Source organism: Lynx rufus, unplaced genomic scaffold, assembly GCF_022079265.1.
Source record: "Lynx rufus isolate CCGP_SWC_20201006 ecotype Redwood Valley unplaced genomic scaffold, mLynRuf1.p SCAF_5, whole genome shotgun sequence".
NCBI lineage: Eukaryota > Metazoa > Chordata > Mammalia > Carnivora > Felidae > Lynx > Lynx rufus.
The window spans coordinates 62,824,689-62,849,039 of NW_025814867.1; the positions used below are offsets into that span (position 1 = coordinate 62,824,689).

Genomic DNA, 24,351 nt, shown 5'->3' on the forward strand with positions numbered 1-24,351 from the left:
TGTGAACCTAAAACTGCTCTAAAAATAAAGTCTATTAAAAAATAGACTGCATAAAAATTTGGCACATTCAAAATATAACAACAGAACACAAAAAGGGTATCTTGGTCCATTCAGGTTGCTATAACAGAATACTGTAGTCTGGGTGGCCTATAAATGCAGAAATCTATTTCTTACAATTCTGGGGGCAGAGAGTCCAAGGTGAAGGCACCAGCAGATTCGGCAGATGCAGTCTGCAAACCAGATACAGTCCAATGAGGACCTGCTTCCTGGTTCACAAATGACCACTTTCTTGCTGTGCCCTCACATGTCAGAAGGGGTGAGGGAGCTCTCTGGTAACTCTTTTCTTTCTTTCTGTCTTTTTTTCTTTTTTTTTCTTTCTAAACTTTATGTATTTTGAGAAAGAGAGAAGGGGAGGGGCAGAGAGAGAGGGAGAGAGACAGAGAATCCCACGTGGGCTCCACACCATCAGCACAGAGCCCAACATGGGGCTGAAGCCCACGAACCATGAGTTCATGACCTGAGCCAAAACTAGGCACCCCTCTCTAGTGTCTCTTTTCTAAGGACACTAATCCCATTCGTGAGGGGGTAGACCCCCTCGTGATGTAACCACTTCCCCAAATATTTACCTCCTAATACCATCATATTGGGTATTCAACATATGAATGGGAGGAGGCATAAAAATCCAGGGTATAGCACCAGGCAATTAGACTTTTAGAAGAAAATTTGGGCACCAATAGATATGATGGTGGTAAGTTAAAAGGCACTCGCTTACAAGTATAAGGATGAAAGGAAACTAGGGAAGCCAAGTGGAGCCCAAAACCGTAACACTGAGATGTGACAGATGTCACTGACTCATCCTTCTTGGGGACCTTCATGGCATACATAGAGATACTTCTCTAGACCTCGGAAATAAGCTTACATTTTAGGTGCAAACTTGGAGGATTGATTAAAAAATAATAAACTACTATATCAGATGTGTAACAAAATTTTATAGATCACATTCAATCTCCTTGGCATTACAAAAAGAAAATAAACTGCACCCAAGAACCATAGGATCCAGAACAGTTATGTTACCAAGAAGAGTTTTAAGCAGATTTAAATTAGATCAGACTTGTCTTTGATGTTCCATTTCTTCATCTCTGTTAACCTGATAGCCTTGAGTTCCCTGCTTACTTCACTAAACGCGTGACTAACAGTAAAAAAAACAATCCTGCTGTGTTGTTGCAGACAATGGACCCTACAGAACCTCGTAAATGTATTCCTCTGTCTGGTGAACCCGGTACTCCGGAAGAAAGGCATTTGTGCCAGCTCTCTACTGGAATGACATTAGAAGGTAATCACCTTGCCTCAACAGCCCCAGACACTGTTGCTGCCCGTGGGGCAGAGGGAGATATATGGGAGCTCCCCGTGGCCCCCTTCCAAGTTCATCTTCAACCATGGGGAAGTCCTTCGCCATCTCAAGCACCTGCCCCTCTCAGCTTCTTGGTCTGAAGGCTCCCTCCCACACCACAGGAGTTCCTTGCATCTAGATCAGGCATAATCCAGGGGCTGTTTACCCGTCTCTTTGTCTTTCATTGGGACAAATCCTGAGGTGTGTTCCACAAGATGTCTTAGCAGCGTTGATCCCCAGTTGCCCAGAGTAGTAATCCACACATTAACTCTCCCTGTATCAGCTTTTCCCTTCCTGATTTCACTTCCCCACTCCCCCTTGTGAGCTCCTTGGGACCACTACCTGCATTCAAGTCCTTGTCTTAAGGCCTTCTTAGGGGGAATGCCAGAATAAGACAGCCTCATCTGTTTTTGGTGACTAACTTTTATGGCATTTCCCTCAGGTGACGTGTGTGAGGAAGAGGGGTGGTCCAACATCTAGGCAATCCTTGCTCTGGAGGGATTCTGCACCTCTCCCTTTCTTCCTTCTTTTTCCTCCTCCTTCCTCCTGATTCGTCTCCAGCATCACATAAAATGCAAGATAAACATTATATTTTATAATTTTAAAGATTCTATCTCATTCGTGGGTAAGTTCAAACTTCTGCCAAAGACAGTCATTTTATGACACAAATGAAAGTTCAATAACACCCAGTTGTGTCCCACATTGTTCTGTTGTGTAATGGACTAAGGGGAGGAAGGGGGCTGTGCACCAGGTTGTGCACGGAGGACCTGAGATTTCAAGGCACGACAGTGTTCTTGACTGAACTGCAAGCCCATGTCTGACATATGCCCAACATTTGTTCTTTGTTGGCATTCTCACCGTGGCTGGCAGGTACCTGGCAAATATTTTTATTTTAATCCTGACTAGTCACTAGACTCTCTGAGGTCACTATCAGAGAGGAAACTATACTGACCTCACAGAAACCTAGTGAAAAGAAATCAACATAAAGAAATTTTTTAAATATATGAATGGGAAAAGCCAATGTTAGGTGAACTATGGACTATGACCACTAGGTTTCAGTCTTAAAAAGAAGCTAAAAAAGGGATTGTTTATTTAAATACCATTATATTTTTAGTTTTTGAGCTATATGAGTATATTAACTGTTTTAACAATCAAATCAAATATACATACAAGGAAGGAAAAAATGAAGATCACTACTTTGAAAAGCAGAACATTTTCTTCCCAATTCCCTAATTTTTCAAGTTTATTTATTTATTTTGAGGAGAAAGTGTGCACAAGTAGAGGAGGGGTAGAGAGAGAGGAAGAGAGAGAGAATCCCAAGCAGGCTCTGCACTGTCAATGTGGAGCCTGATGTGGGGCTCGAACTCACCAACCGCAAGATCATGACCTGAACTGACGTCAGACACTTAACCGACTGAGCCACCCAGAGGTCCCTCCTAGTTTCCTTTTTAAAAAAACACAGTTGTAGGTATCTGGGTGCCTGGGTGGTTCAGGCAGTTAAGCATCTGACTCTTGATTTTGGCTCAGGTAATGATCTCACAGTTTGGAGGATGAAGCCCCCACTTCAGGGATTCTTTCTGTCTCTCTCTCTCTCTCTCTCTCTCTCTCTCTCCGCCACTCCCCCACTAATGCGTGCATGTACGCACACTCTTTTTCTCTCTCTCAAAATAAATAAAATAAAATATTTTAAAAACCATACTTGTAGGTATCTTGAATTGTTTGAAGTGACAATGGAGGATGAAGGAAAAGAGACAATGACCTGCTTGACTAGTATTTGTTTAATATTTAAAATTACTCAAAGGACATGAATAATTAACAGGAAGATGTAAATCAAAATGTTATCCTTTTAACAACGGTCCCTATTTCTGGTCATTAGGTTCTTCAGATAAAGTTATGCATCCTGTGTTTATGTATATTTGGATACAACTTGCTCACTTGTTCTAATTAAACACAGTCCTAGTCTATATCTACTTTAACTAGATGTATTTTTAGCCACTATGATTTTCCCCTTTTCTATTTTAATCTTAACAATTAAAAAGGAAGATTTTTCTAAAGATTGAACATATGGGAAATAGACACATTCGTACCCCTGGAAATACAAAAATCAAAATAAGTTGTAAGAAAGGAGGTTGGTATTTCTGGAATCTTGCAAGGCTGGTTTAATTTTATTATTGCTTGTAATATGGTGTGGTATTTCCTGTGAACTCATCAACGAATTCCAAGGACAAGCTGAAAATCACTAAGTTCTGCAGTTGGGTCTGGGAGCTCACAGTGAAGGGGGTTTTGTGTAAGTGAAAGTTTGGTATAGCTGGTCTCCCCAGATGTTGGGGAAATACAAAAGGTGTTCGTTGTGTTCAAGAGAAATTCAAACAGTTCACTAAAAGTGTAGTTGTTTGTTTACATATTTATCTGATTCTTTTTAGAACTCCATCAGTGGCGAGAGATATTGATGATAAATCCAACGATGGCCATGAATCCTTTATTGACGGCACCAGGGCAGCAGAGGATGCCACTGGTTCCTTCATCATTTGAACCTCCAACGGTGGATCGGTATTTCTTTCCAATATACTATTCTGTTCGAAGGAGAAAATGGATGACCATTAACATTTCAAATGATGGTGACTCCAGTTTTGTTTTCTTGTCTAGTGTCACTTCCATGAACTGTGGTGCACAAATGCATATCAAGATGCTCTGCTGGCCACACGTTCAACACACTTCCCATCACTTCCCATCTGGGGCCTGATTGACACACTCCACACATAGCTAACAAGCACTTACTATGGGACAGGCATCATACAGGTATAAACATTGATGTAATCTGCAAGGACTGCCCTAACAAAATACCACAGACTGCATGGATTCAGTGACAGAATTTTATTTCTCCTAGTTCTGGAGTCTGAAAAGCCACAGATCACGGTGTCGGCAGAGTTGATTTGTGATGAGGCCTCTGTCCTTGGCTTGCAGACAGTCGCCTTCTTGCTGTGCCCTCACCTGGCATTTTTCTCTGTTCATGCACTCCTGCTTCCTCTTCCTCTTCTTCTTCTAAGGGCACCTGTCCTATCCGATCAGGGCTCTGCTGTTATGGCCACATTTAACCTTACATACCCCATGAAAGGCCCTATCTACAAATATAGTCACAGTGGGAGTTTGGACTTTAACCTATGAATTTGGGAGGAACACAACTCACTCCATAACAGTTGAGTACCCTGGTTTTCTCATGATAGAACAATTTTTTTCTTTCAATAAAAGTGACATTATCAGTACTTAGGTTGTACACTCTAGCAGTTTCTTATTTTCCCCTCTTTAGAATATTTTGACATTCTGAGAGGAAAGTAATGTCCATTATTTATTGTTGTTGTGGAGTGTGAACAATAAATTTTGACTTCTCGAGACCACTGAAGTTTGGCAAAACAAACTGCCCACCACATAGTCAAACACTGATCCCAGATGGCAAAACCCAAGGCAAAGTGTGTCCGTTACATGAGGAAAGAATGTGGTCAGAATAGTATGTTGGTCATGGGAAATCAGAGAGCAGTATTAATCTGATTAGATTTTTTTCCAGACATTTCTAAAACTTTTTTTTTTTCTTGATGTTTCTGTTGTGTTGTCAGCTGGGTCGATCCTTCCTTAGTAGATGTTTCTCACCACAGTTCCACTGAAACCAAGAGGCTGCAGGATTTTTGCATCTTATTTTTGGAAGAGATGATAGAATCTCATCTGGCAATTAGAAAATCTCACTGCCTATGCAATGGAAAATTTGTACTGTTCCATCCTCATTTTATCTATTTTATATCTTTTTTTCCTAGAGATTTATTGTCTTCCACTGTAGCTCCTGCTGACCCAAGACAGTTTTGTGTTCCTTCCCAATTTGGATCCTCTGTTCTACCAAATGCAAATATGCCAAACGTGCTATCCAATCATGTCTACTCAGGTATGAGCAATAGATGGTCTGTGGCACCAATGTGACCTGGATGGCTGCATTAAGTTCTGCCACCGTGCCATCTCATTTACTGCTAAGTTTGGCAAAGCTGTGTGGCAGGTGTGCTTGTAAGTTCTGCACTTGCTACCTAGGTTTCAATCATGGTTCCACCACTATGTGACCATGTGTAAGTTGCTTAACGCCTCCAACCACCAATTTACTGAGGAATAACATGAAAAGTTGCAATATCTCTATCTGTCTTATCTTACACTTGAGGAACTAAAGGGGTCATGAGGAGATGAGATCTGAGAGTTAAGGGGGCTTGGGGCTGTTTATCTCTGGCCTGATAGGTCACAGTGGAGGCTTGCCTTTTATCCTGAGTAGGAGGGGAAGCTTTTGAGGAGTTTGCACAAAGGAGCGACATGGTCTGACTTACATTTTACCAGGATAGCTCTGGCTCCTGTATTTGAGACAAACTTGATAGGATCAAAGCTCTGAAGATAAACTGATGGGAGTTAATGGGCTATCAGAAGAGCCAAAAGATTATGATGGGTTGGCTCTGGGTGGTGACAGTTGCATAGTAACATGTAGTTGGATTCTGTAATTATTTTGAAGGTAGAAATAACAGATTTTCTCACAGTTTAGATATGAGCTCTGTGAGAGAGAGGTCTTAAGGAGGATAGCAAAAATTTTGGTCTGAACAATAGGAGAGGTAGAGTTGCTATTCACTGTTGAGGAAGAGTGTGAGAGGAACAGAGTTCTTGGGGTGGGAGAGATGTTATGGGCTCTGTTTTGCTCCTGTTACGTTTGAGGTACCTAACAGATAATCAGTGGGAGATGTCAGGAAGGCAGCTAAAGTGAAGAGAGGACTTCTGGAGACAGCTTGGAGATATAATTTTGGAAGTCGTCAGCATAGATGAGACTAAATGAGATCATCTTTAGAGTGAGTGTGGATAGAGGTTAAACGGATGATATCTAGGACATACCAACAAGATCCAAAAGATGAGAAGGATCAAACAAGGGAGAAACAGGAGAAAACAGTGTGATGGGAGGAGACCCAGGAGAGCCTGGTGGCCTTGAAGGCAAGGGATGAAGTTTTAAGGAGAGAGTGAGCATCTGGGTCAAGTATGCCTCTCATAGATGAAGTAGACGAAAACTAAGAATATATTATTAGATTTAGCTGAGTGGAGCTCATTGGTGATCTTGATAAGAGCAGTTTCAGTAGAGGGCTATCAATGAAAACATGACTGGTGGGGGCTCAAGAGAGATTAAGAAGAGAGAAATTCCTCATCATATAGAAGATCAAACTGATGTATCTTATCCCCCAAAACTGTATTCATGAGTTTCTGTTTGTCCCTGCTCTCCAATTCCAACAACTCTCAATAGATAAGAACAAGTAGGAGTGAAAAGCCTGGCACAAGAAAAAATATGATTGGTGCCAGGGCCAGTGAAGACACCAGTCTGCCTGGATCTGAGCATGTTGTGCATGGATCCAGTGCAAGGGGATAGGGCGTAGAAGCCAGGGCCTGACTGAAACTGGACACACCCACTAGAGTGTTCCAAGGACCAAAAAGGTTGTCCCAAAGGCTAATCCTGGATGAAAACCCCATCTGGCATCAAGAACCCAGTAAATCTACAGCCCATGGTTACAGGCAACACATAAATAGACCAGCGAAATAGTTGCATTGCTGACTCAGAGCCCATCTTAGTGATAAAGAATCTGGAAGCTGCCAATGTTTGGAGGCAAGCAAGCAAATTCACCACCTGTCTCAGGGACAGAGGTCAGGTCTCCTGCCTCAAGGCTGATGTGTAGGAGAGTAAGCAACAGAAAACTAGGGCCTCAGTTCTATAGAAACTGAGCTACTAAGTTAGCAAAATAGAAACCAAGACACAAATCTATTTCAAAAAATTGGGTATCAGGAAGAAAGTAGGTTATTACAGCTGGACTAGCACTAAGTTTGATGTCATCTATTTAGGAAAGAGAAAGAAACTTGGAATAGGTTTGGGGATTCCAGATTTCAGAGGGTCCTAAAATCCAGGTAATTAAAATTGTGCCCTCTAAACTGGACTTCTCGTGAGAAATTTCTCAGCATTCTTTTGCAGTCAGTACCTCATGGGTTGATAGTTTCACCCATGCTGGCTCTCTAGAGAAGAATATTTTGACCCCCCACTGAATTATAAAAAATATAAAGCGTTAGCATTAGGAGGATTTTAGAGGTCACCTCATCCAATCTCTGAATTTTACAAATGACAAATAATCTCCCTTAAAAAAGACATAGCATTATTTATTTTAAGATGGGTTATTAATAGGAGTTAATGAGCTCTTCTAACTTAGTACAAAGCATGTGCAAGAAGAAATTCTCTCATGATACTGACCGCTGTGTTAGGGAGAACAGATTTTCACATGTAAAACTACATAAAACAAGTACAATTTGTATGTCTATTATTGTTGAAGTATTCTCTGTGGACCTGTGCTGGTCTATGAAGAGGTGGTGCAAATAAATGCATAAATAGATAAACTTTTGCAGCAATTTGACAGGGTAATTCTATGTCTATTAATCTGATCATTTTTTTTTTTAATTTTTTTTTCAACGTTTATTTATTTTTGGGACAGAGAGAGACAGAGCATGAACGGGGGAGGGGCAGAGAGAGAGGGAGACGCAGAATTGGAAACAGGCTCCAGGCTCCGAGCCATCAGCCCAGAGCCCGACGCGGGGCTCGAACTCACGGACCGCGAGATTGTGACCTGGCTGAAGTCGGACGCTTAACCGACTGCGCCACCCAGGCGCCCCTAATCTGATCATTTTTTACATTACACTTGTATTTGTCCTTGTTTTCATTTCAATTTTATAAAAGTTTGTTTTATTGTATTTAAAAAAAAAAATATGTTTATTTCTGAGACAGAGAGAGACAGAGCATGAGCGGGGGAGGGGCAGAGAGAGAGGGAAACCCAGAATCTGAAGCAGGCTCCAGGCTCCCAGCTGTCAGCACAGAGCCCAGGGTGGGGCTGGAACTCACAAACGGTGAGATCATGACCTGAGCCGAAGTTGGTCACTCAACCAACTGAGCCACCCAGGCTGTTTTATTATATTTTTAAAAATGTTTTGGCCCATGATAGGTGGAAATTTTAAAAGAAAAAAAAATACTGCTTTACCATAGATAGGTTAAAAAGCATCGGTATAGACTTTAAGTGCATTAGGAGTACAGAGAAAGAAAAAAAAATCAATAGAGCATAAAGTTACCAGGCAAGAATAGAGCCTTGAATTCCATAATGCTGCTGTTATTTCAAAACACTTCAGAAGATTGACACAAAGAATGTAATTTCTACCAACTTCATTGAAGGCATTTTGCAAAAAGTATCTTCCTCAGACACACCAAAAAGTCCACATAGAGAGCTTTATATCTTATCCATGAAATCATTGCATTTATTTCCAGGGGTTTTGGTGCACAAGAAGCACTTAGTTACTTTTTTTTTTTTAAGGTCAACTGATTTCTCTTGCAGCAAAAGAAAAGAAAAGAAAAATGATCAGTTTTTGCTTCAAAAGCTAGAAACAAAGAGATCCACAATTCATTTCATTTTTTTTTTCCTTTTCAAGTATGGCAGGAAAATGTCACCAATCATGAGACCTATACTTAAAGAAAAATAAAATTATCTAGTGTTTTATCACTCCATCACCAAAGTAACTCTAAGATGCTGAACAGCAATTATCTGATATTGTTTCCAACACTGTGCTCTACTGGTGGGTGGATGTTCTTTTAAATCATTGTATTTTATTTTTATTATTTTTAAATGGACATTGTTAATTTGTTTGTGGGGTGGGATGGTGGTTTTCTTTTTTAAGGTTGGGGCATTTTACCACCTGAATCCATAAAGGCAATGGCGAGAAGGAATGAAATGATTCAGAGGCAGCATACTGCCAGGTAAAATAATGGTGTTGTTTTTATTTATTTTCTATTCACTTGTTCATTGGTTTTAGATGGATAGATAGATAGATAGATAGATAGATAATAGATATAGAGATACTTTTTATATGCATTCATTATATTTGTATTTTGTGTTGTATACATATACAAACTCTAATTATATACATATTAGATAGATAGATAGATAGATAGATAAATAGATACCCGATTACATACAAAAAGCACTTCAGGAATATTACAAAAAGAAATATATACAAACATATATTTAAGTTAGTTACAGATAAAAGTAAGATTAGAAATTACATAGTGAATCTATGTCTGTAGATCTTAAGAGTTTAATAATGTCTCATAATTAAAATGCCTAGTTGTGAGTCCCCTGAAATTCATATCTGCACTTCTGTTTTAAAAGACTTCAGTTCTGCCCAAATATAGGAGCTAGGCTTGCCAACCCCACTTCGGATTCTACAAGCAGAGAGCCCAGGCAGCCCCATGTCAGTGGCCCCAAAAGTGGACTTCAGCTGTAACAACTAGGAGAAAGAAAAGACAGCAATAATGACTAGGGCATGGCCCTGGGGTACAAGAAGGCCTCAGACTCAGTTTTCCATCACTGAACCCTAATGAGTCCAGGTGATAACCAATGATCAAAATAAATTAAGCAAAACCCCCAACAAATCCTCCCCCACAACTCCTGCCAATTGCATTGATTTGTAACAGTTGAGACTTGCATTGACTTCCTTGAGTCCCACTAAGATTATACTTTGGGGTTTAGAAAACTCTTTCCAGAACTTTGATTTCTTCGAGGATTAATTTCTGGCAAGAAACTACCCTGTGCTATGTTATTCCCATTCCTGCAAAATTTGCCAGATCTATTAGAGCTAATGCTTTAAAGACAGGCCTTGGACTTCCATTGTGAGATTCGGCCAAACCTTTCATCCTCAGATCTCATTCCAAACTCTCCTTCCCGGTGATTTTCAAGGGAATTCGTGTTTCCACCCAACAAACTTCTGATAAGTAGTGGGAAGACCTGGGAAAAGCAGAGGTTCCATCTCAAGGAACACAGAGAACCATTAAGATTATATTTCTAGCAGTTTTCTTGGGGTGTATCAAATATATTGTTTTGTTTTTAGGATGGAAATGGAAATGCATGCATTTTACCAGCAAAGGAGAATAGAAAAAGTGAATCCCAAGGGACTAGCAGGACCAGGGATACCATTCCTCTATACCTCCAGCATCCCTCCTGGCCCAGCCAACTACCATGGGAGGAGCATGCTCCCTGCCAGTGACCTGCATTTTCACAGAAGCACCCTGAGAAACCTTCAGGGAACCCCCACGCTAGTGGCAGCTGGTCCACATTTTCTAGAAAGCTGGGGTCAGAAATGTCGTCTCAGGAGAGGTGCTGGGAATCAGAAAGTTCTAGACAGCGATATTGAGAGCTCTAAAAGTCAAGGAGAAGAAAAAATCTTAGGCCAGACTCATGTGATTCCCTACGAAGAGGATGAATTTGCAAAAGAACAAGAAACCGAAGCTCTCAACAATCAGAAGTCAAGGGAAACCAATGAACAGCCAGCTCTTGGCAACACCTGTGGGGAGCTCGAGCCCACCCATAAAAAACCTTGGGGAGCTCATGGTGCTCCCCTAGAAGCAAAGGCCTGGGATGGTGCAAAGGAGAAGACTTCAGAGCAAGGCTTTGCAGCCTGTGGTGAAAAGAATGGGGTTTGTCCCCCAATTCCTCGACCGTCTCTGCCAGGTAGGTGTCAGGGGCCAATGGCAGATTCTAATGAGCCACAGGTCACCACGTCCTTAAGTTATTACATAATGTACCATTCTCATCGTGTTTCCTTTTAGTCTTCTTTTTCTTAATCCTATTTAGGACTACGTCTTCTTGAAGTCCCTTTATTATGTTTGTTCCAATAAGCCATATTAGTGAAACTTGTCTCTATTTATATATTGCTGCATAGAGAATTTCCAGCCAAAGCTAGGAAGGCAAGAATGAGCAAGGATGGGGAAACCTACCAGAATTTTAAATTAAATTTTTAATTTAATTTGCTATTAACTTCTTCAATACAAAATAGAGGGATTTCTTCCTTAAAAGTATGAATTCCATCTCCCCTGTATTTAAGTGCAGAAAACAATAGACAGTTAAACAAAAGCATTAACTTTCAGTGCCCATTCCTGTTACGATAACTTATTACCTAAAACATTAACATACTACCCTCCCAAACAAACACTGAATAGTTTCTAGAACTTCTTTTGGTAAAAACATTTTAAAACACAGGTATTTGGGGGAGGTGGTTGTAATCTAGTCACCAAACCAATTGTGTTGGTGACTTACCCTTACAAAGCGTTAATTTGCCATTTCGATGAATATGTGGCTACATTCTCATGTCACCTAGAGAGCATGATAATTCATAGAACATCATAGAACATGACAGTGTTCATCTGGAGAATGAAATCCACAGGGCATGTCTATTAGAACCTGAGAGAAAATGAAGCAGTATGGAACGTCTTTGTTTATTTACGATAATGCTGTCGTTAAAGATCCTTTAGAAGAAGGAAAGAAAGGAGATTGCTAAATTTTTTAGAAAATATCTCTCAGTATTGTTTAAGGAGCTTGCACATAGATATGAAGGGACCCTCTGTGGTATATATATAAAGGGACCCTCTGTGGTAATAGAATATAAGGAAATTAATGTAACTATACATAAAACCGTGCTCTTAGTTTCCCCTTTTCCTGGAAATTGTATACCACAAAATAATTTCCTTTCCACTTTTAAAGGAGCGCACCCACTGGTTACAATTGGGGAAAATCTGTCTTTGGATGAAGATATTCAGAAATGGACCGTGAATGATGTGCACAACTTCATTAGGGGCCTTCCAGGTTGTTCAGATTATGCTCAGGTGACTGAACATTTAAGTACTTTCATAAAAATAAGACATTTTGAAATATGTTTCCTTCAACACGGGTTCTGCCAAACTTGCATTTTTCTCTCAGAGAAGTTTGCTTCTCTGAGTTTGCTTCTAAGCTACCCCTTGTATGTCATCGACTGACCGGGGACAGGAGCCTCTGATTGCTGAATCTTGGGTCATGTCCCCACAGCCCATCTGCAGGGGAGGCTGGGAAAGCCAATGTCTGGCATTAGTTTCTGTTCCATCAAGATTCCTGGGAGATAGGAATTTACCCAAAATTAGGAGATTCGGAGGCTAAACATCCAAAAATATTGAGAAATGATGAGTACTTTCCCTATTCTTCCATATAGCAAATATTGGGGGGCACATACTTCTGCACCAGAAGTTTTAGGCTACTCATAATAGGTAATAGAAATATATTCTTTATTCTAAAAAGAATAACAAGCCTATAGATCTGAAAAATAAGAAATTAACTACTTTAAAATTCTCTATTTATGCCAGGGCAATATGCAAAAGTGAATACGCATGTATAATTCAGTCTGGTAGATAAAATACTATTTTTTTGAATCATAATGAACCATCAGGACAGTTGGAAAGAAGACTAGCTCTCCTCATATGGGAAAACTGGTGACAAAAATAATGGGTTGGCCGGTTTTTGAAGTTTATGTCAATGCTACATTTTCATATATAAAGTTTATTTTTTCAAGTGATTTAATAACACAATTTTAAGCTGCAATTTGCTTACTAAATCTGGTGTCATTATCTTTGGTTTATATATCAAAGAAAAAAAGGCAAGGAAAGGACATTATAATTTAACATAATTGATGTTAGAAATGACTTTTTTCAGATCTTGGTTTTATGATCTTTTTTTTTTCTTCAATTTAATGCCATTAATTCTTCTACTTTTTCTTTTTTTTGTGTTCTGTTTATGGGACTTATGGAAAATTAGATAGAGTAGTAGTTAAGAGCATGGCTTATGAAACTAGAAAGTACAAGTTCAAACCCTGGCTTTTCCGTTATCTGGACATGTGACCTAGGACAAGCCGCCTGTCTTCTTAGTGCTGTTTTTCATCTGTAAAATGGGGATAATTATATAATTTATCCTCAAAGGATTGTGGTAAGCAGTAAAGAGGGCCTGGCACCTTATAAGTTCTTGACGAGCGTTAATTTCACCATGCTATCAGAGGCTCCTCAAGGTAACGGGTTCCTTATCAGGCAAGTTGTATTCTTTCAGTTATCCACTTTGTCTTTTTGCATACTTTGTAAAAAAAATTTGTCCTATTTTCTCCCATTCAACGAGTCTAACCTTATTATTTTCTTATTAGTCATTGACCATGGGGCAATCCCTTTTTAAATTTATCTATTCCACTTATCAAGTGCCGCACCAACTGCCAGTACAGCAAAGTTACCAAATTTTGATAACAGTCCGAAATAAGCAACAGTTGAAATCAGCAGTAAGCAATGAACATGTGATTGCTGGCTTCTGGTGGGCCGAATCTGTTTGGCCCCTCATTATTCTTCATCAGCCAGTGATCCACAGGCATGGAAGTGCCGCTTATGAGACCCGCTCTTGTAATAAATGATGCTACATGCATTTCATACTTTATCATCCCAAATGTCTTCTTGTGGGTACGTAGAAGTCACATAAGCACGAATACCCCACACTTTGCTGACTCATTATCTCTCACCAACAGGATGTCAGCGCTCCTTTCCCCACCCCAAGAAATGGAACAGTTATTTCAAGGTGTTTCTCAAATGTGGTTAGGGTCAAGTTCTGCTCTTGTTTCTTCATGAGTCTATTCCCTCTCAGCTGGTAACTGCTGGTGAAATCAACAGCAAGAACATTGCCCTGCTGGGCGTGCCCCTGCCGTGTTAGGGACAGTATTCCATACAGAAATGGACAGAGACCCCTTGGATGCAACTGAGCACAACAAGCTCAGAAGCAGCACAGCTCAGGCACAGCTGTCACTGGAACCCTTGTCTAGTATGTCACAGCCTGGGATTAGTCAGGGTCACACCCACCATGTCTCCCACACCCACCCTGCCATCTTCTTTCTCATCTCTGCCTTAGGTGGCCACTCAGCAACCTCCTACCAACTGCCTCCTGTAGGTATAAAAAGAAAGCCAGAAAAAAATAACCACAACTAAACCTCAAAGCTCCTATGCAAATGAATTCTTTTAAATAGATAGAGAGAGAGAGGGTTGGTAGCTCAATTGTTCAGGGACGTCCAGGAGAGCCTGTGACACATCTTGTTTGTTCTAAGTAAATGTCTCATTCAAGGAACTCAGCAGATAAAATATTCTCTCCCTAAAAGAACTGAAATTACTAAAATTATGTGTACATTTATATGGTGCTCCTGGCTTAAACTGCTGTCTTGACAATGAAGTAGGAGGGACATGTGAGTGACACTGGCATATTCTGCAACTTTGCCTCAGGCCCAGGTTCATCCGTCAGGGCTGAGGCTTGGGTCCTCATGCAAGTCAGTCCCAGCTGCCAACCTGTCTCTGTTTGAAAAGGTATCCTGGGGCAGCTGGGTGGCTCAGTTGGTTGAGCATCTGATTTCAGCTCAGGTCATGATCTCACAGTTCGTGAGTTCGAGCCCAGCATCAGGCTCTATGCTTATAGCTCAGAGCCTACAGCCTGCTTCAGATTCTGTGTCTTCCTCTTTCTCTGCCCCTCCCCCACTCACACTCTGTCTCTCTCTCTCTCAAAAATAAGTAAACATTAAGAAAATTAAAAAAGAAAAGAAAATAAAATGTATCCCTTCATTGCTCAATGGAATCCCTACAAAGGAAAGAGAAATGGGCCAAACCTTCCCACCATTAATACTGTTTTCACCAGTACCCCTTTCTCTGAATGACAGCAGGATTACATAGCGAAAATCCTGGATCAGAATGAGAAACCTTTTATTTTCTAAGTTCTCTACTTGGCAAGCTCAGCTTCTTGGCAACTCACTTAACCTTTTCTACACTGGTTGTCTCATTATTATAATAATGCCTACTTTTTGCTGAACATGGACTATATGCGAGGCACTGTATCAGGCACGTCGTTTAGATTATCTTTTAAATTTAATGTATACCAATTCCATGAAGAAGATATTAACTCTATGTTGCAGCTGAGTAAAACTGAGCATCACAGTGGCTAAGAAAGTGAGTGCTTGAAAAATGTGTATAAGACTACAAATCTAGCTCTTTCCACCACAATTACTTTATGCTGAAGATATTGGGCCATATGGTTTATAGTCAAGGGTACCTGGGCCCCTAGGTATCGTCAAAGGTGGTAAAAGGAATCCTTAATTTATTTCTAATACTTCAAAAAACGTTAAGAGAAATCATACGTTTCCCTAAGATAAGGTTACAAGCCTAACCAAAGTGTCGACTTTTTCACTTTAGCCTAAGATAAGTTAGTTCATGTTAGGCATTCTATAATTTTCTTTTTTTTTTTTAATTTTTTTTCAACGTTTATTTATTTTTGGGACAGAGAGAGACAGAACATGAACGGGGGAGGGGCAGAGAGAGAGGGAGACACAGAATCGGAAACAGGCTCCAGGCTCTGAGCCATCAGCCCAGAGCCGGACGCGGGGCTCGAACTCACGGACCGCGAGATCGTGACCTGGCTGAAGTCGGACGCTTAACCGACCGTGCCACCCAGGCGCCCCATAATTTTCTTTTTTTTTTTTTTTAATTTTTTTTAATGTTTTTTATTTATTTTTGAGACAGAGAGAGACAGAGCATGAACGGGGGAGGGGCAGAGAGAGAGGGAGACACAGAATCGGAAGCAGGCTCCAGGCTCTGAGCCATCAGCCCAGAGCCCGACGCGGGGCTCGAACTCACGGACCGTGAGATCGTGACCGGAGCCGAAGTCGGACTCTTAACCGACTGAGCCACCCAGGCGCCCCCGCCCCATAATTTTCTTAATTAAAGTAGGAAACAAAATAATTACTTAGCAAACACAGTTTATAAATAACTAAAATCTATTAGAACAAGAATTTCCTAGTACAGAAGCTTCCCCAAAAGACTTGACTTTCCAGTCAGTCCTGAGGCATGCCCTCCAATATAGTGGACACAAGGCAAATATGGTTCCCCTTGCCACTGAGCTTAAAGTCCAGAAGAGGGACACTAGTAAGGAGTTCCACATCAATGTGGAGATGCTACGAGAGAGCAGGTACGGAGCATGGTGGGCACACACGGGAGGGCCTTGTGGCTTCCTGAAGGGAGAGGCATCTGTAAGTGAGATTACTAGCTGAGGGGGGAGGTGAGGTGGAAGAGAGGCAAAGGAGAAATTTCCAAGTGAAGACCAGGAACCAGAAAGAATTTAGCACAGTTGGGATTTCGAGATAGCTTCCAGTGGCAGAGAAGGCCAGGACCAAGTGAGAGAGGGGACAACGGCAAGATAAGAGGCTGGATGAGGGGAGGGGGTCGGGTCACAAAGAGCTGTGGAGACCCAGGGAGGGACTGTGGCTTTATCCTGGAGGCAGTGGAGGTTTTAAGCGTGAGTGGCATACTTAGCTTTATATTTCAGAAAGGTCACTCAGGTTGCTCTTATGAAAATAGGTTGAGGGCAGCAAGACTAGTGGGGAAGCTCTAGATCCAGGGTAGCACCAGTGGGGCGGGTAGACAAGAACACTATGGAAAAGGCAGAACTGGCGTGATTCAGCTTGTGAGTTTAAGGTATACATTAGGGAGCCTTCGGCAGAAAGAGATATTCACTGAAGCCAAGAGAGAGACTGAGACGAATCAGGAAGACCAAAGAGCACCGGAGGCAGAAGCCTAAGGAACCCTAACCCATAAACATGGATAAAGAAATGATAGCCACACAAGTGACTGAGAAAGAAAGGCAGAGAGTACCCAGGAGGGAACGCCTTGCAAAGGCCAGGAAAGAGCTTTTTTCTTTTCTTTCTTTTTTTTTTTAATGAAAAAGTAGTCAACAATGTCAAATACAGCCAGGAACACCAGGAATATCCATGCACTTGGTAACAGCAGAGTCACCAGAGACCCAGAGACAAGCAGGTTTAGTGGACTAGTGAGGGTAGAAGTCAGAGTCCTTGAGACTGAGGAATGACTGGGCAGTCATTGAGGCAGGGAAGATCAAAACTCTTGAGAAACTGGCCTGTGAAGGGGATGAGAGGTATGGGGCTGTATCTAGAGACAGAGTGAGGAAGCGTTTGTGTAGGTGCCTTATTATTGTTTGCTTAATGATGGAGACTTGGGTAAATGCCAATGGGAAGGAGCCAGCTCAAGAGGGGAGACTAACACTGAGAGAGGGGGTTATCTACTGAGTGAAGCCTGAGGTGGGAGGGGTGAGGACACACAGTACACATGAAGAGATTGTCTTCAAACACTGAGAGACCCTCTTCCACCATATCAGGACCAAGGGAGAAAATATAAGTTTTTAGGTTGCTGGGCAGAATTAGAGGAAGTTCTTGTCTATTGGTTTCTTTCCTTTCCTTTTCTTTCCTTCCCTTCCCTTCTCTCTTTTCCTTTTCTTTTCTTTTCTTTTTTCTTTTCTTTTCTTTTCTTTTCTTTTCTTTTTTCTTTTCTTTTTTTTCTTTTCTTTTCTTTTCTTTTCTTTTCTTTTCTTTTCTTTCAATTAGGAAGCTATACAATCTGCTGAAAATGAGGGAGGATTCTGTAAGATCTTAAGTTTGAAGAGCGTGAAGAAAGCTTGAAAATAGAAAAAAGAGAAAACTTATCAGTAAATAGAGGATTGCTGGGCAGATCGAAGCTGGAGATCATGAAATTACCGCACTACCAAATCTGCCCAGATTTTTGATTCATCTCTTTATCTGCCTGGAATCTTTGTCCACCAGTGGCCTTCCTAGTTTCCAGAAGAAAAGAAGGCACGGTGGCATCCACTACACAGGCAGAACAGATAGGGCCCCGGAAAGGCCGAGCGCCACAGCATTTGCCTGCATTTCCCTCTCCTCCCCTTGCCATGCACGCAGGGCAGTGGACCGAGACACTGCACCTGTCAGCGTGAGAGGTAAAATTTGTCTGCCATGGTTTCCACCCACCACACTTTACTCAGCCTATTTGTCCATTCATTGGTTTGCCCAGCAACATTTATTGCACATCTACCATATCCCAGCCACAGCATTATAGGGGCACTGGTAAACAAGTCATGGGCCTGCCCTCAAGTCATAACTATTCCAGGTTGGAACTGAGTTCCAGAGACAGAATTACAATGTACTCCAAGAGTCATTAAAGAGCACAGGCATGCTACTGGATCACAGAAGAGAGAGTAACTGAAAATAAGAAACTTTATGACATTTTGTGTCATCCTCAAGCAGTCTTAATGGTTCCTTCAAAACTAAAATACCTATATATGAACAAGAATTTGGGGGGTGCCTCAGCCGGTTAAGTGGCCGACTCTTTTTATTTGAAAGAGAGAGAGAATGTGTGTGTAAGTGGGGAAGGGGCAGAGAGAGGGAGAGAGAGAGAGAATTCCAAGCAGGCTCTGCACTGTCAGCACAGAGCCAGATGAGTGGCTCAAACCCACGAGCCGATCTGAGCTGAAATCGAGAGTCGGATGCTTAACCGACTGAGCCACCCCGGCGCCCCAAGTGACTGACTCTTGATCTTGGCTCAGGTCATGACCTCACATAGTGAGTTTGAGCTCCGAGAAGGGCTGCACACTATCAGTGCAGATCATGCTTGGGATTCAATCTATCTGTCCCTCCCCCTCTTGCATTTTCTCTCTGTCTCTCTAAATAAATAAATAAGGAAAGAAAGAAAGAAAGAAAGAAAGAAAGAAAGAAAGAAAGAAAGAAAGAAAGAAAGAATTGGGGGGGGCACCTAGCTGGCTCAGTGGGGAGAGCATGCAAGTCTTGATCTCAAAGTCATGAGTTTGAGCCCCACATTGGGTATAGAGATTACTTTAAAAAAAATTGTTTATTTTTATTTATTTACTTATTTTATTTAAGAGAGACAAAAGGGGGGTGGGGAGAGGAGCAAAGGTAGAGAGAGAACCTTAAGCATGTTCCACGCTCAGCATGGAGCCTGACACGGGGCTCGATCCCACCACTGTGAGATCATGACCTGAACTGAAATCAAAAATCGAATGCTCCGCTGACTGAACCACCCAGCTGGCCCACACAGGAATTTTTTCCAAAGACATGCAAAGTTAACACCTTTTGTTTTTGATAAAGGTATTTAAAGATCATGCCATTGATGGAGAAACCTTGCCATTACTCACCGAGGAGCATCTTCGCAGCACTCTGGGATTAAAGCTAGGGCCGGCGCTCAAGATTCAGTCACAGGTATGGTGAGTTCTCATAACCAAATATGTATTAATGGTATGAGGCTTAAGAGAAATATGTTACTTTTCTCCTGTTGTAATATGCACAATACCCACTTAACCTCTTTATTAAGCTTTGCCCCTCTGTGGGTGGGGACCTGACAGAAATGGAGAAACCTGAAAGCTTTGGGTGGGGTAGTGGTACTCATTCCTAGCTATGGTTGGGAAGGCACAAAGCAGTGGTGTGCTGGTGAATGTTTAACAACTAGTTCCCTTTAAAAAACAAAATGAACGCTGACTTGTAGCATCTGTTAATTTCTGTAATGTAAATATGCCTACGATGGCTGACAAACTCCTAATGTCATGTCCCCGAATTCAGAATCGGGGAGAGAGGCGCAGCAGTGCCCCATTTTAGAGTATGTTCACCATATGGATACACATAACTGACCTCAGGAGCAGAATAATAATAATTAATAGTAAAATCGTTAGGTAAAAACAATTAAGGAGTGATGAGTCTTGAGTATTGATGACTCGAGTTTTCAATATAATGTGTTTAATTGTAAATTTAAATAATTTAATTTTTAACAATGCCACATTTAGCAACTGCGTTGCAAACTTCCAGAAAATGTAACGATTGGCTCTTGAGACTGGACCGAGCCAACTCCAGTTCATGACTTCTCACCATCTCCACTGCTTCCTTCAGGACTAAAGCACCAGTATCTTTCATTAGATTACTGCTTTAGCCTTCTGTTTGCCCTGCTCTGCCTTTGCCCTCCCAGCGCCTATGCACAAAACAGTTCAGGATGATCCTTCTAATACATAGGACAGACCATGTCACCCTTTGGCTCAAAAGTCTGCAATAGCTCCCCATTTCCTCCAGAGTAACCGCCCAAAGTTTATGTCATTTGTGCTCCTCTCCACCCACCACTATCCTTACCTTCCTGACCTCATCTTCTACTTACCTCCCCTCTGCTCCACACCCCCCAGTTACTGCTTTTGACCACTTGCCTCTGGATGCTTCTTAAATTTCTCGGCAAGCTCCACCTAAGGGCCATTCCCTCTGCCTTGAATGCTCTTCCCCTGATATCCTCATGCTTTGTTCCCTCACCTCCTTCATCTTTGCTCTGCTATGTCTTCTTAATGAAGCTTGCTCTGATCGCCCTATTTACAATTGTACCCATGCACACTACTGCTGTTCCTTTTCTTCTCTTCTTTTCTTCCCCAACAGCACCCATCATCTTCAATCATACAATGCAATGCATTTATTATATTCATGTTTATTGTTGATTCCCCCCCCCCAACCCCACTAGAATGTAAGCTCCATGAGAGCATAGGTCTTTGTCTGTTTTGTTGACTAATGTATCTTTAGAGTATACAAGACTCATAATAGGTCAAAAGTTATTTGTTGAAAGAGTGAGTTTCCTAAAAGTGAAACCAAGAATCATCAACTGATTCCTCCCAGAATTTATACAGAACTGAACCACTTTACAATACATATTTACGCAAAGAACAATGAGACTTCAAAATGTCCTTCGAAAACCATTTTTCTCTGCCAAAAAAAGTTTAGGGTAAAGAAGTTCTTTATTTCTAGTGTAAATACCTTAATGTTTCCATTGGTATTCTTTTTTTTTTTTTTCAACTTCTTATTTTGGAATGATTTTAGGTATAGAAAAGTTGCAAAGATAATAGAGTTCACCCAGCTTTTCTTAAGGCTAACATCTTACATAATGTGGCACATTTGTCAAAACTAAGAAATTAACATTGGTACAATATGGTATTCACTTTTAAATAATTTATTTTTCTTTTAATTTTTTTTTTGTTTATTTATTTTTGAGAGACAGAGAGAGAGCACGAGCAGAGGAGGGGCAGACAGAGAGGGAGACAGAGAACCTGATGCAGGTTCCAGGCTCCAAGCCTGGACAGCATCCAGAGCCCGACACAGGACTCAAACTCACGGACCGCGAGATCATGACCTGAGCCGAAGTCAGATGCTTAACCCACTGAGCCACCCAGGCGCCCCAACCATTTATTTTTCTTTAGTGAGGATACTATCCCTCTTGGCAGTCTAATGACACTGCATGTTTTTTTTTTTTCTCAAATCTGATTTACTTTGGCTTTAATTTATCACTCTGGCACTTATTTTTTTCTGCCTTAACAACGTGGCCAGCTCTAAGCCTTTCTTTTTTCTTTTTGACTATAGTTGGCATACAGTGTTACATTCTCCAAGCCAGTCTTCATCTTGTCCTCACTTGCCATCGCTATTAGCCCCAAATCATTTTCACAAGGCTGTAGTCATTTCCTGTGTTCACACCTAATGTGTATAAGTAACTCCACGGAGCCCAAGTGAGCTCTAAAGTCCAGGCTCCATCTGCCTGCACAACAGGACAGAGCTCCCCAGAAGCTGTGGGGGAAGATCTCAATCTCCAAAATGGGAAGCAGGGGCAAAATTCCATTATAGTAAGCCCTGCTGAGAAGAAGAAAACCCACCCGGATGACCAGAAACTTAGAAGGTGGACCTGAACAGGGCATACAAGGCATACAGGACATTCCTGGAATCTGAGAACCCAGTATTATTAGAATGGAAGAAGCTGGGTTTGAGCTATGACAATGTGAACGATGTAGAAATCCCCTGGGTCCCATGGAGGGTGAGGTTTGTGCAAGAGTCCAGTGGTTAATGCTGGGGCACCGAGGCCCAAAGCGGCAATGTTTATGTCTCAACACTAGGGCAACTTGAAGCCACCTGTGTGCTGAATCTCCCTAAAGAATTGCAGCCTCAGCTTAGAGAAGTGCCAGTTGGGCATTGGTAAAGGTGGAGTGGGGTGTCTGTGGGATCTGTTGAGGGACCCTTAGGAAAGGGTGAGGTGGAGTAAACTCAGAGTGAAATGATTGTGTCACAGATGAACCACGGCAGACCCAGAGCCAGGAATTCCAAAGTTACTACCACGGTGATAACCAGTTTTACAGTAATAAACACTGGATGTTTCTGAGAGAAAGAAAAAGCCCCCACATCCTAGAACGGTGTCCCTCACAACTATCTAGATGCCCCATGCCTGAAATTACCTATCCTTCCTGCCATCTGTGCCTAAGCAGAGGATGCTGGGTTATTGAAAGAATCTACAGACTTAATTGTTATAATCATTTTGTCTCCAAAGGTATCTCAGCAAGTGGAAAGTATGTTGTATAAGAAAAGTCTTTTACTTCCTACCCATACAAAACAACCATTTGATCAACCAGCAGATACATCCCCTCTTTTGGATTTTCATTCCTGGGGTGATACATTGGATGTTCCTTGTTCCCAGGATATAACAATTCCTAAATGAAGCGAACAAGATAGCGTGAGAAATTAAAACCCTCAAGGAGCAAGAACAGTCTTTATCAGTTTTCCAAAGAGTCCGGGACATTCTGAAGGGCGTGTGAGGGTTTCCCAAGATGAGATGGAAGCTGGGAAGAAGAGAAAGCCAGCCCTCCTGGAGCCCTTAAGGAGGCCTTGCCCGAGAGCCTTCCTAATGTGACTTCAGCCCAAAGTGGCTGCAGGTGTATCCTTGGAAGCAAATGCTGAATGAAGGAGAGCATTTGCAAACACCAAAAAAGCTACAGTTGGGTGATTCCGTGAGGAAATCTCCGAAGAAGCCAAAAGAACCAATACTGAAAAAAAAAAAAAAAAAGAGTTCCTTATCTCCCTTCATTCATTTCCCATCCCCCAACCCAGAAAGAGACCAAGGCAATCCCGTGGAGTTGAAAGATGTAGAGGAAAAAGTGGCAAAGTACAAAAATGAGAAAGAGAAGCTGACCACAAGGCCTCCACTTTTTCTCACTTCAGGCTTCCAGGCTGAAGAAGGACCAAGCCAGGGAAGAACAGAAGGTTTTTTTTTTTGTTTTTTTTTTTTTAATTTTTTTTTTCAACGTTTATTTATTTTTGGGACAGAGAGAGACAGAGCATGAACAGGGGAGGGGCAGAGAGAGAGGGAAACACAGAATCGGAAACAGGCTCCAGGCTCCGAGCCATCAGCCCAGAGCCTGACGCGGGGCTCGAACTCACGGACCGCGAGATCGTGACCTGGCTGAAGTCGGACGCTTAACCAACTGCGCCACCCAGGCGCCCCAAGAACAGAAGGTTTAACCTTTCAGTTCAGAGAGACTGTTATTCAGCATTTTCTTTCTGACATGAAATTGTCATGACTCAAAATAAGTCCTAATTATCTGAGACGGAGATGAAAAGTAACAGTACCCACCTCAGATTTCCCACAAGGGGTGGGGATAGAGTTATCTCTGCAAAGCAGGTTTGAATTGGCTGGAGGGAGGGGAGAAGATGAAGGTGACTTCCTGCTTGTCCCCGTGGAGTCCCTCTCAACTTTACACTTAACAGAAAGCCTCTGAAAAGATACACAAGAAACGGCTAGGAGTTTGCTCAAGGAAGGGACTGGCAACAGGGGCATGAGGGAAACTTAGCACATACCCTCCTGTACATTTTAAATGTCCAACGATGAGAATGCATTTTCTATTTTTAAAATTTACATTTAAAATGAAGAAACTGTAGCAGACAGCCTCGAAGGTAGCCCCCAATGATCCCTGCTTCCCGGTCCCTGTGCCCTCGTGTAACGCCCTCCCCTCTTAGGTGGGATGGACTTACTGACTCTTTTCTAGTGAACATAATATGAAAATCATGATGGATGTCACATCTTTGGTTCTTCTGTCTGGGATGCTCTTTCTCTCTCTTTGGAATCCCTGCTCTTGAGGGAGCCAGCTTCTATGAGTCCAGGCAGCCCTGTGGAGAGCCTGAGTGATGGAACGTGGAAACAAATCTTCTGAGGCTTGTCAAAAGCCACATTAAGGAACTTGAACGTGGCTTCTCCTCAATGAAGTGTCGAGATAACTACACATGCAGCTTCTGCCTACAGCTTGATGGAGGGCCTGAACCAGAGGTCTCCATTGAGTCGCTCCTGGATTCCTGACCCACAGAAACTGCAAAATAAT

The 24,351-nt window shown here is 41.8% G+C and overlaps 1 protein-coding gene across 1 annotated transcript; it reads left to right on the forward strand.

Annotated features, from left to right (window-relative positions):
• The first annotated feature begins 1,230 nt into the window (after positions 1-1,230).
• SAMD7 (sterile alpha motif domain containing 7) lies at positions 1,231-22,697 on the forward strand. The gene is made up of 8 exons (XM_047099024.1): positions 1,231-1,333; positions 3,814-3,940; positions 5,197-5,321; positions 9,152-9,230; positions 10,361-10,980; positions 12,010-12,131; positions 19,289-19,399; positions 22,530-22,697. The coding sequence occupies exons 1-8, from the start codon at positions 1,231-1,233 to the stop codon at positions 22,695-22,697; spliced, it is 1,455 nt and encodes a 484-aa protein (XP_046954980.1).
• Positions 22,698-24,351: the final 1,654 nt, after the last annotated feature.